The sequence below is a fragment of the Rhodamnia argentea genome, chromosome 2, assembly GCF_020921035.1.
Source record: "Rhodamnia argentea isolate NSW1041297 chromosome 2, ASM2092103v1, whole genome shotgun sequence".
NCBI lineage: Eukaryota > Viridiplantae > Streptophyta > Magnoliopsida > Myrtales > Myrtaceae > Rhodamnia > Rhodamnia argentea.
This window is the reverse complement of record NC_063151.1, coordinates 20,111,159-20,128,568: the sequence shown is the minus strand read 5'-3', so window position 1 is coordinate 20,128,568 and position 17,410 is coordinate 20,111,159. Positions and strand designations below refer to the sequence as shown.

Here is a 17,410-nt window from a genome sequence, read left to right as displayed (position 1 = left end):
AAAAAAAAAAAAAAAAAAAAAAAACACAAGTGGGAGGTCTTACTGTCGCTCCACCGGTAGCTATGGTTGTCAAAGTCGTCGGCGCCTCGGAGAGGGACTGTTGGCCCTCACCCGAGTCGTGAGAAGGCCGCGACCCTCTCCCAAATCTAGGCGAGGGTCAAAGGCCCTATCCAAGGTCCGATCCCGATCAATGGTCGCTACCCTCTCTTGGCCTAGGCAATAGGCCCTCGCCTCTGGTCGGCGGGGTTACGGGCGACCCCGAACACCATAGCCACCCCACAATGGCCACGGGTGAAAGGTTAGTTCTCTTGTCTGTGTTCTTTTTTTTTTTTTAACTTAATGTTTTTTTATTTCAATTTAATTTAACAAAAAATTAGATTAAATTTATATTTTTACAAAAATGCCCTTGATCGCTCGAAAATTTTGGCTAGCCGATCGATCGCCCGTGTCAGGTCCTTATTTGAAATAATGATAACCAATTCAAACCTTTTTTTGAGATAATGATGGCACTTCAAGCTCTCATTTGAAACAAAATCCACTCCAACCCTTTATTTGAAAAAATGAGGGCATTTGGAGCCCTTTTTAATATGTATGTATGTATGATGTGTGTGTGCAGGCATAGTGAGTTGAAAACAGCTATCCCTCATCTCTAGTATTCATCCTGCAAAACATCCTAGAATTCTTTGAAAAGTTCTTCTTTTTTTTTCCCACAAATTTATCAAATGCATATTAGATCTTATAGTAAGACCTTTCTGTAGATAATATCAAGAGCTGCCGAGCAAGAGATTTGTGTAGATAATAGTTAATGTGTAATTAAGAACCTAATTTAATTGATGGATGGTCTGAAATTAACACAATCGGTCCCTTTAAATTGTACGAGATTTTGGAAATGACGCTCAAACTTTTAATTTATATAAGCTTTTAAGTTCTAGGATTGTGCAATCATTACAGAACGCCATAAGACCAGAGGAAAATCATCCAAATTAAGGACAAATGTTCAATTAAAATTAAAGTTACCCACAATGGAAGTTTCTCATCATCAATTTAGCAACCAAAAAAAAAAAGTCTCTGTTGATTGAAAGGAAAGAGCAGCTTGCTATACTTTCCACTAAGAAGATTTAGTGACATAGAATTCTAAAAGGTCCTTGATCAACCTGTTGTCTCTAAAGTAACTTTTATTCATTAAGTGACTACCCTTCCACTCGGCACTGTCGAATCACTAAGGCTAACTTTCGTCATTACTCAACGGATAGATCTTGCAGTCAAGCTCTCTTCTACCTTTACACTCGAGGGCTAATCTTCATTTGGCTCGAGGAAACCTTTGCACAGCTCCGTTACCTTTTGGGAGGCCTACGCCCCATAGAAACTATCTACCTAATTTCATCTACAATATTAGGTTTTGGCGGTATTTATTATGCACTTCTAGGCCCCGAGACTCTTGAAAAATCTTTTCCATTGTTTAGTTATTTATGGAAAGATAAGTATGGAAAAGATAGAAATAAAATAACCACAATTCTACATATTCACTTAATCTTGTTATGCACAGGTGCTTTTCTTTTAGTATTCAAGGCTCTTTATTTTGGAGATGTATATGATACTTGGGCCCTAGGGATGGGGAGATGTAAAGAAAATTACTAATTTAACCCTTCGCCCAAGTGTACATTTGTTAATTTTTCAAATTGACCCTTATTTTTCGAAGTAATTTTTGATTTTTTTTTAAATCAGCTCAATGTAATTATTCCATGAAACGGGACTCCTTGTGATTAGGTAGATACAAAGATTCAGGCCAGGATTTTTAAGTGCAAAGTGCGTTACAAGTTATAGTAAAGTTAGAATAATATTTTTTTTTCCTTTTCATTAATAAATTCATGGAAAGATAACAACGTCACGAATTACAGATTAGTCTTGTCGATTTGTCGGAAGTTGGTACGAATCTTGCAAACAGTAAATAATGTACAGTCCGACAATCACAAACTTGGGTAAGTTAGAGAACATTAGCAAAAGAATCCAATAGATCTATCAACTTTTGTAATGGCTCTTACATTTTCGTCAAAAAGCTCTATTTCATCGCGGGCTTTGGCTTCCTATGCTCTGCCAAGTAACGAACAAATTCATCCACGTACCCATCATTTTTCTCCCTGTTTCCAAACACGCCCTTCATTTCCCTCGCCGCTGCCCTCACCGGCTTGCCCGCCTCATCCACCATGGCCAGCCGAACCGACCCGGCCACCGACTCTCCCGTGAAAGACCCGTCCATCTTGTCCCTGGGCACTTCGATCGCGACCCCCTTCGCAAGCAGCAATCTTGCATTGAGCCCTTGCTCGTTCATAACAGGGAAGAGAACCAGAATTCGCCCGCACGAGAGGCCTTCGATCATCGAATTATACCCACAATGGGTGAAGAACCCCCCGATCGACTCATGCCGTAGGATCTTCACCTGCGGAGCCCACCCGGAGTGGACGAACCCTCGGCCCCTCACTCTCTCTAAGAACCCGCATGGCAGACTCTCCAGCCCGTCATCCCTATCCGACCCGGGTGACCTTCGAAGCACCCAAAAGAAGGGCAACCCGGACAGCTCCAACCCGCGAGCCAACTCGACGAGCTCGGCCCGGGTCAGTGTGACCTCCGTGCCGAATGCCACGTAGACCACCGAGTTCGTCTCCTGCCCATCCAACCAGCTTTTCATAAATCGCCATCTCTCTGTGCTTTCCACGTCGTCACTCTCATCCTCTTCGTCCATTGGAGGCAAGAACCCGACCGGCAAAACCGGTTTGTCGCCGTACAGCTCGCGCAGCAGGCCGAGCCACTCCGGCTCGAACTCCTCGCACGTCCGAACCACTACCGCGTCGCTCTCCCCGATCGAGACGCCGAACCGCACCGTGTCCGGCGTGGTCTCCACGCTCACCTCCGACCGCTCCGCGTTCCTCGCGACCTCGTGCGGGCGGAAAGCCAGGCCAGACCCGGCGGGGGCCCACGGCGGGACCGCGGTGAGGTCCCCGCCGCCGTCCGACTGGAACCTCCTGCCGGAGACCAGCTCCGGCGGAGGGCCGAAGAAGGAGAGGACGACGGCGGCGAAGAGGCTGAGGAAGGCGTGGGGGACGCGGAGCTCCGCGGCAAGGGCGGGGAGCCAGTGGGAGGCGTAGTCGTAGAGGACCCAGTCGGGGCGGGAGGACTCGAGGAAGGAGCGGAGCGCGGGGAGGAGGGCGTCGAAGGCGGGCTTGAGGAGCTGCTGGTGGCGGTTGGGGACGTCGGAGGAGGACTGGGCGAGCGGGGGCAGGGAGGGGGTTTCGGGGAAGGGGAGGGGCACGAGGGTGATCAGGGAGGACAGGTGCGGGGATATTTTGGGGAGTCTGGAGAGGTTGTGGGGGGTGGAGAGGAAGGATATCTTGTGGCCCCTCTGAGCGAGGAGGTCGGCGAGGCGGAGGAAGGGGATGAAGTGGCCGACGGCGAGCCACGGGAACATCGCTACGTGCAGCGACGTCGTGCCCTCGCTCTTCGTCTTCGTCTCCGTCTCTGCCATGGCGGCGACGGCGCTAACAAAGTCAAATGCGATCTGAATCTGGCCTGCGGATTTGGCGAATTCGGGAATAAAAAGACAGCCGCCTCTCATGACTGTATTTTCGAGTCATCCAGTCATTTGTTGACTTTTTTTTTTTGGGTCGAAAGTCATTTGTTGACTTAGGAGGTGAAAGAGCTTCGTTTTTTTTTTTTTTTTTTTGAAAGAGCTTCGTTTTGATTGAATTACATCTAGCCCCGAACGTTTTCTGGAATTGTAGCAAATTACACGTCCGTTGCACTTTTTTCAATTTACTCCCAGACCTTTTAAAATTGGTGGCAATGTGGCCCCTAGCGTTTTTTTTGTTTTGGTCGAAACCCCTAGCGTTGACTAGTTAAATCTTTCATACAAATCTGGCCACATGACCGTACGCGAGCAGTTATGGAAGCTGGTTATCTATAAACGTGAGGAAAAAAACATAGAGATAGTTCAGACACATTCCAGGACTATATATTCATGTTGGCAATGCCTCCGGCAAAATTAACATCGAAAGTTGAGAAAATTTCAAATAAAGATAAAAAATACCATTATTTTCTCAAATAAGAGTCTGAAGTGAATTTTATTTCGGATAATGGCCATGAAGTTACCATGAAATCTCAAAGAAGGGCCTAGCCTCAAGGGCATTTTTGTCATTTCCCTGGTTTTGATTTTTTTCCCTTTTTTCTTTGTCTTTTCCTTTATCTATTTTTTAAGAAATTAAAAAAATTAAAAAAATACACACGAAGGCTCAGGTATGTTCCGTCCCCGTCCTCCACCTGCTGGCTCACTTCCCTCACTTGCATTCCCTCTCCCTCCTCCTCCGCCCAACCCCCGCACGTCACCACAGCCCCGCACTGCGCCGCCTCTGTCGCCAACCCTCCCTCCCCAGCCTCCACAACCATCGCGAAACTCGTGTGCAACTCCCCCATCAGCCAGAGCCGCTGCACCGACACCGGTGCATGGCTTGACAAGTCCATCGCTTGTAGACCCACCAAGTCGATCAGGACCCAACTCAACCGAAGCCCGTCCTTGAGCTCGTGTTGCGCTTGCTCGGCGTTCGGGAAACGTATGGCCGTTTGGATAGCGTCCTTCTGGTCTAGGACGTCAATCCAGAACGGGAAGCACTAAAAGTCTAGAACCACCAGGAGTCAGCATCAGTCTTCACGGTTCTGCTGAAGATGAGGTCATTGCGGTAGTGGATGTCGATGGCGAAGATCAGTTGCGATGGGCGGGGGCCCGAAGTCGTTGGCGGAGACCCGACGGCAATGAGGAGGGAGTAGGAGTAAGAGAAGAAGGAGCGATGGCCCAAAGGTCGCGCCGTAAGGAGAGGGAGTAGAGCTGGGAGGAGGCGCAGGTGGCAAAGGCGAAGGCAGGACAATCGAGCTGTGTCAAGATGTGGGGTCTCAAGATGTCCTCGTGGATGGTAGCGATCGTCGCCAGGCTCGTGTTTGTTTATCTTTTCCTTTTCAATTTTTTTTAAATTTATAAATAAAAAAAAAAGGAAAAGGAAAAAGCAAAGAAAAAAGTCAAAAAATAAAAAAGGAAAAATGACGAAAATACCTTTTTGGTCAAGCCCTTTTTTAAGACTCCATCACCTCAAGTGCTTATTTGAAACTACTATGCCACTTTAGACCTTTATTTGAGAAGATAAGAGTACTTCGAGTCCTTAGTTGAAATTTTTCCTTGAAAGTTTGGCCACATACTTTCACGTGCAATGTGCGCTTTTAATGACGAATTCGCCCTCCATAAACATCGTGTGCTTAACTTGCTCATAGCTCGAAGCAAAATTCAGTCGGAGTTAACGCTTGAGACACATCGCAACCAATTTTTTAAAATCCAGGGGGGCAAAGTGCGAAAATTGAAATGTCGAGGGTGATTTGCAGCTGGCATGAGAAGTTGGGATGCAATATGTAGTTTGTCGCAACTTTCTAGGGTTAGGATCGAGTTAAGAACAAAAATCACGATGAAGTGATGATATGAAGCTATTTTTAAAAATTGATATGTAAAATCGCTTACTTAGGGTTGTGACCTGTAATTGGGCCGAGGGAGTGAACTTTTTGGAGAATAGGTTTCTTATTGGCCTTACCAAATAATATCGATAGGATAGGAGGACGTGTATTTTTTGGATTTGTCATGTCTCTAACTCTTCTTTTTTTTATTTTTACCTTACTTTTTTGCAGAGCGCTCCTGTACCAATGACACTAGCATCCCCATCCCTCTAATTCATTTATCAACAAGGTCGCATGCCTATTGGCAAGAAGAACGTACACCAACACGCGTGAGTTTTAGCTCAACCCTTTGTGTACTTTAAGGTTTTGGATTTTAGTAGTTGACTTCTCATTAAACAGTGAAATCGTATTTTTAAAAAACCGTGATAATCACTTTAGAGCCGGTTCGAAATAGGTTCTACTAAAGAAGCGGATGATGCATTTTGTTCCTACGAGATCAAGGCTCAAGAATCGGGGTTGAACCTGGCTGGTTCCCAAGTTTGCAACCCATGAACCGGCTCGGTTCTCTTAGGGGTCGTCCTTGAATCGAACAAGTCAGGCCGATCTCGGCTGGCTCTCAAATTAAACCCGAATTGCTGATTATCCCTAAGGACTTATTACAAAGGAAACCCTATAAAGTGCATCAAACTCTCCAACGAGTGGCCAGGTAGCAAATGGAAGCTACGTGACCCGTCAAAGCACGTATGATTCACCGCCATGTGCTACATGACCCATCAAAGCACTCTGACTGATCGATGGTTTTATGCCATCATGCCACTTAATGTGAGCCCGTTACAATAAAATCTTCATCCCATGCGATCAACTCACCAAATTAATGAAACTTGAGCGATCGATTGGCACAATAATCAGTAAAATAATGTGACAAAGCACAAGATACATCCTCGTACAAATTTTGTTGGGCTATATACAATTTAACTGGATATAAATATGAAATTGTAATTCAACAACTAGGAGAGCGGTAGCAGAAAATTCTCAAAACTTGACTCATTATAATTTGTGGGTAGATTGACCCAAAAAAAAAAAAAAGACTTTGCGGATGGAGACTAGAGGTATCAATATGGGTCTTTGACCCACTTTTATTCACTTGAATCATATATGAACTTATTAAATTTAAAAAAAAAATGAGTCAGATATGGGTTTAGGGCATATAAAGCCTATTCAAATGTGAATTTTAATAGGTTTCGACTAAATCCATTTTTGGCTTGTGGCCTGTAGCTTCTTAAGCACCACTTATAAATGGGCATCAAGTATATTAGTTTATATTTTATATTTTATTTTAATTTTTTATACCTAAAAGCAAGAAAAAAAATAAAATTAAGATATGTGAAAACTATTTTGGAACGCTGCCACTGCCCATGGCACCCCCACTGCCGCCGTTGTCTCCAAATGCCACAGAAAAAGGGAAAAGAAAATATCAATGAAAAATAATTTTCTAAAAATAAATAATACAAAAATTTAAAAAAATTCTGTTTTAGCAATATCGTTTTTCTTAATAAATTATAAAAAAAAATATTCCATGATTTTGTTAAATATAAAAGTATTTCCATGTTACGGATCGTATCGTTAAATTTGTACCGCATAAAAATGAGTCAAAACGGGTCAATATGGATCGGACCATACTAGATAGATTAAAGTCCGACCCGATCCACCCGCTTGACATCTTTGTTGGAGGGCAATTTTTTTTTTTTCATTTTTTTTTCGAGGGTGCAGCCACGTGTCTTGTTTATATACGGTATAGGTACAGTACGAAGTTGTTAATTTAGGGGAAAATGTGTGAACTTTGAGAAGGGGGAGAGGGGGGGGCAATAACTCGTGAACATCGGCACCCTTTCGGGCGCTGTCGCAAGCTCCCTCTCCCTCTCGCGAACCAAAGGAAGCAACTTTTTTTTATTATTTATTTATTTATTTTTCTATTTAATTAATTGCTCTGTCTCTCTCTCTCTACATGTCTCTCTCTCTCTCTATCTATCTGACACAGAGCACCACTCTCTTTTTCACAGTTTTTCACAATTCCTCCAAAATCAACACTCGCCAAACCCTTAATCCTCCTGTCTCAAATCATCATTCTCTCTCTCTCCCCCACAACCTTCTCCTTCCACAGATTCCGCCATTCCCATTTCTCCCCACCCCCTAAAAATCCAACCTTTCTCTCCGTCCGCTGCGGTTAGGGTTTCGCGGCGACCGGGCCCAATTCTCGCCCCCCCTGTGATGCTCCGGGCTCTGTCCTCCACTATCGGATTCGATTGTCCCCAATGTACGCCCACACTCACCACATGAACCTGCCCAAGCCGATTGCCGGCGACGATGACGGCTCCGGGAACTCCGCCGGCGACTCCATGGACAATTCCCACATCCGCTACGAGCCCCAGCCTCTCGACGACGGCGCCACCGCCGGGGCCGGCATGGGCGGGATGATCGAGGACATCCCGCCGGATGCCGTCTATGTCCCCGGCACCGGGGCGGACATGGGGATGGCCGGCGGGGAGGAGGCCAGCCAGCTCACGCTGTCGTTCCGAGGCCAGGTCTACGTGTTCGATGCGGTCACGCCCAAAAAGGTACTGATTTGATGTGTAGTGCTTGTTATGTGATTGGGATTGCCTATTGTAGTTAGTTGTTCTGTGCGTTTTGGGTTCTGGGAGAAGTTTGATGGGGAATATGTAGTTGAAAGCCGAATTCTTTTCAGTTTTGACTCGGGAGGGAAAAGTGTGAAGGTTGTTTTTATCTTGCCTTTTAGCTTCTTAGCTTTTTTTTCTATTCATGTTTTACTGTACATACTCTAGAGGATATTACTGGGACTAGAAAAATAATTCTTTCTTTGCCACCTCTCTCATGGAAATTAAAGAGAGGTGGGTTTGTAATGCTCGTTCTTTTAATGACATAGAATTGTCTTGTTCCATTAACTTTCAGGTTCATGCTGTACTATTACTGTTGGGGGGATGTGAATTATCATCTGGGACGCAGGGTGTGGACATGGCTTTGCAGAATCAACGGGTAGTTCCATTGAGTCTGTGGTTTGTGTTAGTCGTGGTATTTTTGTGTTTTCTGCAGTAGCTCGATTGAATAAGCTTGCGTGTTCCATAGGGCGTTGTTGAGTTTCCTCCTCGGTGTAGTCTACCACAAAGGGCAGCTTCCTTGAATAGGTTTCGTCAGAAGAGAAAAGAGAGGTGCTTTGACAAGAAAGTTAGATACAGCGTGCGTCAAGAAGTTGCACTCAGGTTGGTATCTGATAGATTTCCATTTTCATTCAGTATGTCTCGTAAAATTCTTTGGCGGGATGGAGGTTTCTGTGAAGAATGAGCTGTAATTCAGTAGAAAGTGAAACTTTTCATCTGCCTAGTGAGGTAGGGATCCGAAAGTGAGAATCAAACTGGGATCTGCTGCTTGGGAAGGACACTTGTTTGCAATAATACCTGTAGCTCTTTCCCTTATTAGTATCAGGCTACAAGATATAATTTGGACAAACTCTTTGTCATATGGTCAGTTTAACTCCAGGCTTTATTGATAATCGATGATTGACTTCCTTTCTCAGTACCCTACCGCAAGGGGAAATCGATTCCCTGCTGCCCTTTTGAAAGAGAAATGTCCTGAACCGTTAGACTTAACGATGGGGGAATACTTGCCCAACTGCCATCGTATTTGGTCACCCTCTTACAGATTATGAAATAGACTTCAGATTTTCGAATGCTATGTGGTTTCTTGCAATGTCTATGCAATATTTGCTAGCGGTAAAAGTTCACGTTTAGACCTTGACTTGCTCGGTTTTTCCTATCAATGTCCTGAATATTTAATTTGTCTAATGAAGTTTTTGATCTTGCACGACACTTCTAATCAAGTGCTTCTGGCTCCACATCCGATTTACTAGAGCTGCATGTCAATATAAGCACTGTGAGTTGGACGTGGGGAGAACTTTTTCCCAGTGTGGACTATCAGATAGTGCATAGGACTAAAGCCTATGTTTAGCCCCTTGTGTATATGCTTGTTTTGCTTTCCAAGCCTATGTGCTGCCTGTGCTGTAAATATTAGTCTCACTGGGACTGTGTTAGTGAGCCTACGTGGTGCTCTTAATTTATATGTTTGCAGTGATTGGGCCCATGTGTTGCCCTTTTTCAAGGCTTTATTGGTTTTGTGCAAAGTTGTGGTATGGATGTCTTGAGGTACAAGTTACATATAGGGGAATGTTCATATGTATACAGATGCAATTATGCTCGCTTCCACAAGAATGTTAGTGAAGGTATCGACCAATTTTCAGGGTCCGTTATAGCAAATCTTGGGTTTGGGTCCTTATTTTTTGAGCATCCTGAAGATGAAGACTACAACCAATCCTTTAGCCATGAGATTTATGAACAAAAAACTGCAAATTGAACTTTTCATGTGAGACTCCTGTCCGCTTCGACATACATGTTAGCTCCAATAAACTGGGTTTGGAGTTGGTAGGACTTGATTAGGAAAGTTCCGCAAGTTCAAGAATCTGATTAGAAAAATTAGAAGTTCAAGAATATGATTGGAAAAATGTTTGCATATTCAGGGACTAGCAGTGAAATTTTACCTTTATCATTCATATGCCTTTTCTTTTAGCATATTGTCAAACACCTACTTCCACATGCTTGTTGCTTATCCTTTTTTCGCTCTATTTGACTTCATCTTTACAGTCACAGCTAGTGTGTGTTTTACATACACTTTTGAACTCTATAAGACCAACATTGGGTGTAGAATGGGTCCTGCCTGTTGGGTGGGTGTAACATTAAAGATGAATGAGTATCAGTGTGATAATGCTGTGGAATTTTTCCAATATGTTATTAGTAAACGAGTTTTTTACCTTAAATTGATATTCAGCTGAAACTTCAAGAAAAGAAACATTAAAGCATCTGAGTATTGTCTTGTAAATGGGTTTCAAATGAAGAAAAAGACAAGCTCTATCGGGAATTGGTTCTATCCCTAATTAAATTATATTAATTTCTATGCAATTGCAAGTGAATTAATCTCTTGAGTTTGTTTGAAATGCCAACAACTAATTTTGCTAATCAGTCTGTATATTTGGTCCTAACTAATTTACTAGTAAATTATTATGGTGAGTTCGAAGCTCAAAAGATATTATGCTGAAAGCGACATGACTTTCCCAGGATTAAATTCATTGTGAAATAACTGTTCTATGATTTCTTATGTAGTTCTTATTCCAAATCAAGCGACAACATGTCACTTTCAGGATTTGTATTTTATTTGAATCCTGCTGACACATAATTATTTGCGAATGCAACACCAGATAAGATGTATGGATGAATTGATTTAATTAAAATTGAAATATGGATGAACTTTAATTACTGTGGAATTGGGCATTCCACTCAAAGATTATTACATGATAACTGGCGGTTAAATTGGGAATCTAAATTGAGAGGATACTTTCAGTGGAAGTGGCTAGTCGTAATGCAGCCAGTTCTCCTCTCTCTCCCTTGAAACAGGCCTTTTCGCAGCATAGAGTACCCTGTCATCTCTTGATTGGACAGTTTTGAAGTCGGGAAATGGTGTCTCCTTATCTTTAGAAAAGGTTGTGTGTGCATCACACATTCGTGGACATTAGACACCTCATGGGCACGACATCCTCATAATTAGAAGGAAGTGCCAACCGCTCTTTTCTAACCTTGTTGAAGGAATTGAAAGTAACACTCTAATGCAGCTAAAATATTGGTGAGATCTGTTTTAGTCAAGAACGATACAATCTTACTGCTTTGCTTTTTTATTGCTAAAGCAGCAACTGTTTGGTACTAGAAATAATTGAAAAGGTACTTGTACTTTTACCTTTCTGAGTCTTTTTTGCTTATTGAATAACTATTGATATATTTTCCATGTAGATGTTTGATTGATTTTTAAAAGCATCTTTATTAAGGAAGTATGAACGCTGATCCAATGTACCGACTGATCAACATGTCAGTTTTTGTCATAAGTCAATGGTTCGTGCAGTTTTTAAGTTCTATAAAATCAAATCAGCATCAGAAGTCTTATCAATAGAATATGTTGTAACTTGATTTAGGTTACCTAAGATTGTGGTCTTTTAGTGGAAGAAGATATTTTCTATGGCAGAAATAGTAGTTCATTGTGCAATAAATGGTTAATGTAAGGTTATCTCATGTTGAACTTTGGGAATATCCTATTTTGGTGCATTACTTGCTATCAGCCTAAAGCAAATCGCGACTGGAATGCATTTTATACCCTTGCCGCTAGAATCTTTTCTGAAGACCATGTCGGTCAGAGATGACTGTGTTATCTTATGGTTGAAAGTATCTTATGTCCCCTTTGTTCAAGAGGATGCACTGTCATGCATGAGCTTTTTATGTTATGATACTATTGTCACAATTTTTGCTCTTGTAATAGTATGATTTAACATGCTGTGAATGTGATTTGACATTCTAAGCAGACTCATCTCGATGAATAAGTTGTTTCAGTGATAACTCTACTTTTCTTTGTAATACTCTATCTGTTGTTGCTGCCTGCTGTTGCATGCAAGCTGTAGTTATAATGATCTCATTCATCAGGATGCAGCGAAACAAGGGTCAATTTACATCAGCCAAGAAGTCCGAAGGGGAGTCTGGTTGGGGTTCAGCACAGGATTCTGGACAAGATGAGGCACCACAAGAAACATCGTGAGTTGGACTGTTAATATTTGAATTTTATTGATTCTACCTCGAGTAACGACTATTTGTTCTCATACACCGTATGTCCTAACAATTGTATACGTTTGGTGATTCTATCAGTTGTACGCATTGTGGCACAAATTCGAAATGTACACCGATGATGCGGCGTGGGCCATCAGGTCCAAGGTCTCTTTGCAATGCTTGTGGTCTATTTTGGGCAAACAGGGTTTGTATCTTATCCATTGTTCAGAATGTCATTGCATGCTTGTGGTCTCTTTGCAAATATTTTGTTGTTAAAATTTGACATTATATCTTGCATGAATTTATGATACTTCATCAAGCCTTGGTTAACCAGATTTCTTGTCATCACAAAATGCCTTGGGCTTGCACATTGCAAGAATTGCATTAATCTGGCTTTTAGGACTTGGAAGAAGAAGCAAATTGTAATTGCCTTGCTAGTAGCTTTCCTACCTTGTGGTGTCAACCCTCTTCTTATGTCCGCACCATATGCGCATGTAAATGCATGCATACCTGTGCAACACGGTTGTGTTTTTGAGAGCGTGCATAGATAGCTATGCTCTTGCATCAGTTCTCATTTTTTTCCTTATAGGAACTGTTTTGAGTTGCCAAATACTGTCTGAAATTCCTTGATTTTGTTGTTGAAATTGTACAATTAGAAAAAGGGTTTGCATGAAGATGTCATTCATTGACTTTCTACTTTTCATGATATCTACCCATGAATTTGAGCTGCACTGATGGCTTTGTTGAGCTACCAACTGCTTGGCCTGTTGTGCTGTTTTTTGACATTTTAATGTCATTCAGGTTGTTTAATTGGCTATACTTTGTCGAGTGCCCTGTGTAGTACTTCTTGGAGCTCTCTTTTAGATATTGGTGCCACTGTACGAGATTCAACTCAAGGATGCTATGTTTCACATTTTATTATTTGCCAAAATTCTTAAATATCATTTGCAAATCTGTCACTGAAGGACTGGAATGCAGATGCTAGGGCTGTTAATTTAATGCACTTCCTTCTCTTGAGCGAAGAAAATCCTATGGAAATAATATCACAATTTTCTTATCTTAAAGTACCAGATATTATGGACAGGCTCTTTATTGACTGGAGTTTTCACCTTTAGAGGACATATAATCCTTGGGGCGCTTTTCTTTTGGCCTTTATATTGTTGTCAATAGTTTTTGTACAATATTATTTTCAAGGAATGTGTTATGCATGTCTATTCCTTTTTGATAGATTAGTGTATTAAATATTTAAGAGAGTTGACTCCAAGCATTTGGACTGCTGTAAACTTTACTCTGTCTCTCAAATACACAGTTAGTAGGAAAAAAGAAGAAAATTGTTGTGCGTCTAGTTTAAATGCAAACACCAGTAAAAGTATGTACTTAGGTTCTGCTATTTTATGAAGTGCTCATACAATGCCGGTTAAATGTCATTTTCATGGCCTCCCAAGGTTTTGTTGCACATATTTCTTTTGGAAGTAGAGATATTTTTGCCTTCATTCAATCTTCCGAAGTGCTCCAAAAAGAACTTTTTGCCAAGTGAACGTTTGTAATCATTGTGGTAGGTACTTTTTGAAGAATAACTCGTGTATCAGTATAGGGCGCGCATGGTAACAATTCTCTACAAGAAATCAGCTTTTGATCAGAAGTTGATTTTTTTACTTCTCCTCAAAAGTAGAAGTTGATTTTTCTACTTCTGCTCCGGATTGACTTCCGATAATAAAAATTCATTTGGTAACGGTTGAAATTTTTTATTTTTGAAATATTATTAACAAAATCTTCGACGACGGTGGTCGGGCGGCGGCGGTCGGCGACGAGGGGGGGTGGTTGGCGGCCGCTGGCGGCCGTGGTAGGCGGCGACGATGGTCGGCGGCCGACGGCCGTAGGGGCCGTGGTCGGCGGCCGGCAATCGTAGTAATGGTGGTCGGCGGAGGCCGGTGTGATCCAAGAAGTGATTTTGGAGCCAAGAAGTTAAAATTTTTTAATTCTCAAAATTGGCAAAAAATCCTATCAGAAGTGAAAAATCTTACCGGAAGTGAAAAATCATACCGTAAGTCAATTTTTTTACCATACGGATTTCTACTTCGATCAGGTTTTTATCAAACGCATTTCTTTGTCGGATGGGCTTCCGGCAGAGAATGCAATTTCTGAAGTGTTTTCATGTGGGCCCGTAATCGCCAATCTGTGTCATCATTATCAAGGAGTTACAAAGAAATTTGGATTTCGGTTTCATTACAAGTTAGTGCATGTATAGATACCTAACATATGCATAGCGTCCAGATTTCAATTCTTTAAGATATATACATATAGCTATTATCCAAAGGGAACACTCGCAGCTCAGGGAATTCTAAGCAAGAGTCCAGTCTGGCGCTGTCATTTTGAGTAGATGTTCTTATGGTAGTTTGATGGTGATTACAGTGAAGACTGTAGAGCAAATGGAGAGTGTGGTTCTTGCCGATCATCTAACCGATGCCATTTCATTATTAGATTTCTAAGTTCATATCTTCTGTCATCATCTTCTTCACTTGAGCTGGCTATTGAAATTATAGCAAATTCAGTGTTGAGGGAAAGCACTTTTACATCTTGATTGAACTGCATGCGGTCTAGAGCACTTATAGCTTCCAGTACTCCATGTTTTTGAGTTGTTCTTTGCCCCGCTACTTTATAGTCTGCACCAAGTGTTATACTGATATTGCTCTGGGATTTGTTGCCTCTACTAGCTTTCACTGTTTATTACATGATGGGTAAAATTAGACAAAGTTGATAGGGTTGACTTAAGTAAGATTTTGTGGCATTAGAAAAAAGGCAATAAAAAAAGTGGGTCTTCTTCTGATTCCTGAAGTTACTCTGAAGTATGGTCTTTTTTATTCTGAATGGCTAGTTGTGTTCTTCCCATTTCATACCCTTCGATTAGCTGTCACAGTATCTTTCGTAATTGACTTATTTTCGGGCCAAATTTTCCTGATGGACTTTCCAGGGGACCTTGAGGGACCTTTCCAAGAGAACCCAGGATCATTCTCTTACCTCAGTTGAACAGGCATGTTTTGTTCGAGCAAGTTTGATGACTGTTATCTTGTGATTGTATCGATTTTAAAGTGATGTATTTTCTGAATCAGTGTGAAGGCGAGGTAAACAACTCGGATTCTGGAACTGGCATTCATCCAAACAACAGTCTCGTTAGTTTCTCGAAAGCTGAATCTGGAGCTTTGATAGCTGAACGCTGAACCAAGTTTGGTTTGCAAGTTATAGTGGACACTACTTGCTTCAAGGGTCAGTCAGGTGGGACGTGTCCAGTAATTTTTTTCTGCTTGTGCTATTAAATGTACAGTTATCGAACTGCTTGCAGAATACAAATCATTTTACTGTTATTCCTTACCTATTTGCTCTTTGGATGTACTAATTAGGGGTACCTTACAAATTAGCTCCTCTAGTTGCCCCAGATCCAAAACACATTTTTAGGTCCCCCATCGGCTTGACAATGAAAAGATATTTAAGAGTTTGTCTTAGTCTTAGTCTTGGATTAGCATGTTTCTTCGGAGTCTTTTTTGCTTTCAAGTATCTTTAAGCGGAGTTTGTTTTGAAAACCACTTGAAGCAATTGTACTGACTAATATCTGTCAAGAGCTCGGACTACTATTGCTTCCCTTGGCAGTAGAAAAGGGCTGATGATTAAGTTTGTCTCGACATAAATGGCTACTTGGTTGGTGGTCATGTGTCATGATTTGTTTGAGGCATTTTTCTTGGGATAGTTCTTGGGACGCATGTTTCGGTGTGTGGAATTGGTTATTCGTATAGAAATTGTGTTGTCTCCAAAATTGTGTAAAACACGTGTCTTGGGAAACTAGATGCTAGGCCAGTGTTTGCTCCATGACAAGTGAGCGCAAAAGTTTCCATTTAAAACGAAATGCTCCTAGGCAGCGGTATATCAATCGATAAGCATCCTCATATCGCACTAAATTCTTAAGTATGGGCGGTGAAGACATGGCTGACCCCGAAAGACGAGGATTGGTGGTAATGGAGTCTCGGACCAATGGGTTTGACACTGTTGATGTTGGATATAAGCAAGTCATTCATCAGTCTCATTCTAATTGCTGAATTGGTTGTCTTTTTATTCTGAACCTATGCCACCCACAATTTCTTTGACATCCAAGTATCTTATTTTCGCTTTTTTAACGACATTTACGTGTGGTTAGATTTGTAAATGCTTTGTACTGGCAAAAAAATAGCTTTTCGTACAGAGAATTAGAGCTTTTTTAAAAAGATAATTATCTGGGTTTTCAAAAAATGGAAAATAAAAATGATGTACCAATAAGGTTGACAGAAACAAGCAGCTTTATCTTAGAACTGTTCACGTGTTTCTGCGGAAAGCCTCCTCAGGCCAAACGGGTACCCATCAAGCTTAAAATCTAATACAAATCTCTACTTCAGCCGTCCATAAAAGTGATCATGTGATAGCAGCGAAGGATGGGCTGATTGGATCATCAAGCTCAGAGACTCCTCCTCAGATTCGTCCTGGATTGAACAACCATTGAATTTTCTCAGTGAAAGATTTGAGTTTGGCTGAGCATAATTGGGTAGGTACAATCCTAGAATTTTTGTTGTTTTCGGCCTTGACGCGCCGATTTGCACTTTGGAGCGTGTGTGGTCTTTAGCAAGCCGCCGGACCAACGCGATGAGGATTTTCAGGTACAAGGACCAAATGAAATAAATTTAAAGCGAGAGGGCCGGACAGGAAAACAAAGAATAAAAGAAACAGTGCAAGAAGCACCTTGCTCTTAGTGGAAATCGTCATAACGAGTCCTCCTTATCCTAGCCGAAATCCGAAATAGCCTTCTACAAAACTAGGGAGGTCAGCAGAGACAAGTTATGAATCAATTGTCCTTCATCTCTCTTTCCATTGTGGTCACCTCCAACTTATACGGCATGCAGAATTTTTTAAATTTGCATTTCTTCGCCGAGCGGGATGACATCTCCCAAACAACCTCGTCACAAAGGGCATGGGAACATTTCGCCTATCGAGGTCGGAATGAGATCGGATGTTTTCATGTCTCACCTCAGTGCCTGATTTGTCTCGATTCCCCGATCGACGAACAACAAGGAAAAGGGAGGTCTTAGATTTTTGACCCCCGCCCCTGGCTACCTATTTTTGGAACCCAGTAGGACAGGATGGGATAAGGCCATTTAACTCTGATGAACTATAAGTGAAAACATGAAATTTTTAAAAAG

At 41.9% G+C, this 17,410-nt stretch overlaps 3 protein-coding genes across 3 annotated transcripts; 1 reads left to right on the top strand and 2 right to left on the bottom strand.

The window, feature by feature from the left end:
• Positions 1 to 1,921: 1,921 nt before the first annotated feature.
• Positions 1,922 to 3,601, bottom strand: LOC115739541 (UDP-glycosyltransferase 91C1-like). The gene has a single exon (XM_030672681.2). It carries the CDS (start codon positions 3,518 to 3,520, stop codon positions 2,060 to 2,062), a length of 1,461 nt encoding a protein of 486 aa, XP_030528541.2. The 5' UTR covers positions 3,521 to 3,601; the 3' UTR covers positions 1,922 to 2,059.
• Positions 3,602 to 3,935: 334 nt separating this feature from the next.
• LOC125313661 (probable F-box protein At2g36090) lies at positions 3,936 to 5,749 on the bottom strand. Its single transcript, XM_048273471.1, has 3 exons — positions 5,729 to 5,749; positions 4,278 to 4,659; positions 3,936 to 3,952 (listed from the first exon to the last, which is right to left on the bottom strand). The coding sequence occupies exons 1-3, from the start codon at positions 5,747 to 5,749 to the stop codon at positions 3,936 to 3,938; spliced, it is 420 nt and encodes a 139-aa protein (XP_048129428.1).
• Positions 5,750 to 7,486: 1,737 nt separating this feature from the next.
• LOC115739547 (GATA transcription factor 25-like) lies at positions 7,487 to 15,691 on the top strand. Its single transcript, XM_030672693.2, has 7 exons — positions 7,487 to 8,099; positions 8,452 to 8,535; positions 8,626 to 8,759; positions 12,072 to 12,179; positions 12,291 to 12,396; positions 15,163 to 15,222; positions 15,302 to 15,691. The coding sequence occupies exons 1-7, from the start codon at positions 7,797 to 7,799 to the stop codon at positions 15,407 to 15,409; spliced, it is 903 nt and encodes a 300-aa protein (XP_030528553.1). The 5' UTR covers positions 7,487 to 7,796; the 3' UTR covers positions 15,410 to 15,691.
• The last annotated feature ends 1,719 nt before the right edge of the window (positions 15,692 to 17,410 follow it).

Excerpts from the sequence above, each read along its gene's own strand:
- LOC115739541 (XM_030672681.2), bottom strand. The coding sequence starts at position 3,520 with ATGGCAGAGACGGAGACGAAGACGAAGAGCGAGGGCACGACGTCGCTG.
- LOC125313661 (XM_048273471.1), bottom strand. The coding sequence starts at position 5,749 with ATGGGGATGCTAGTGTCATTG. Across the intron at positions 4,660-5,728 it reads TGGGGATGCTAGTGTCATTG|TGCTTCCCGTTCTGGATTGA; the intron begins GTACAGGAGCGC and ends CTAGACTTTTAG.
- LOC115739547 (XM_030672693.2), top strand. The coding sequence starts at position 7,797 with ATGTACGCCCACACTCACCACATGAACCTGCCCAAGCCGATTGCCGGC. Across the intron at positions 8,100-8,451 it reads ATGCGGTCACGCCCAAAAAG|GTTCATGCTGTACTATTACT; the intron begins GTACTGATTTGA and ends ATTAACTTTCAG. Across the intron at positions 8,536-8,625 it reads TGGCTTTGCAGAATCAACGG|GGCGTTGTTGAGTTTCCTCC; the intron begins GTAGTTCCATTG and ends CGTGTTCCATAG.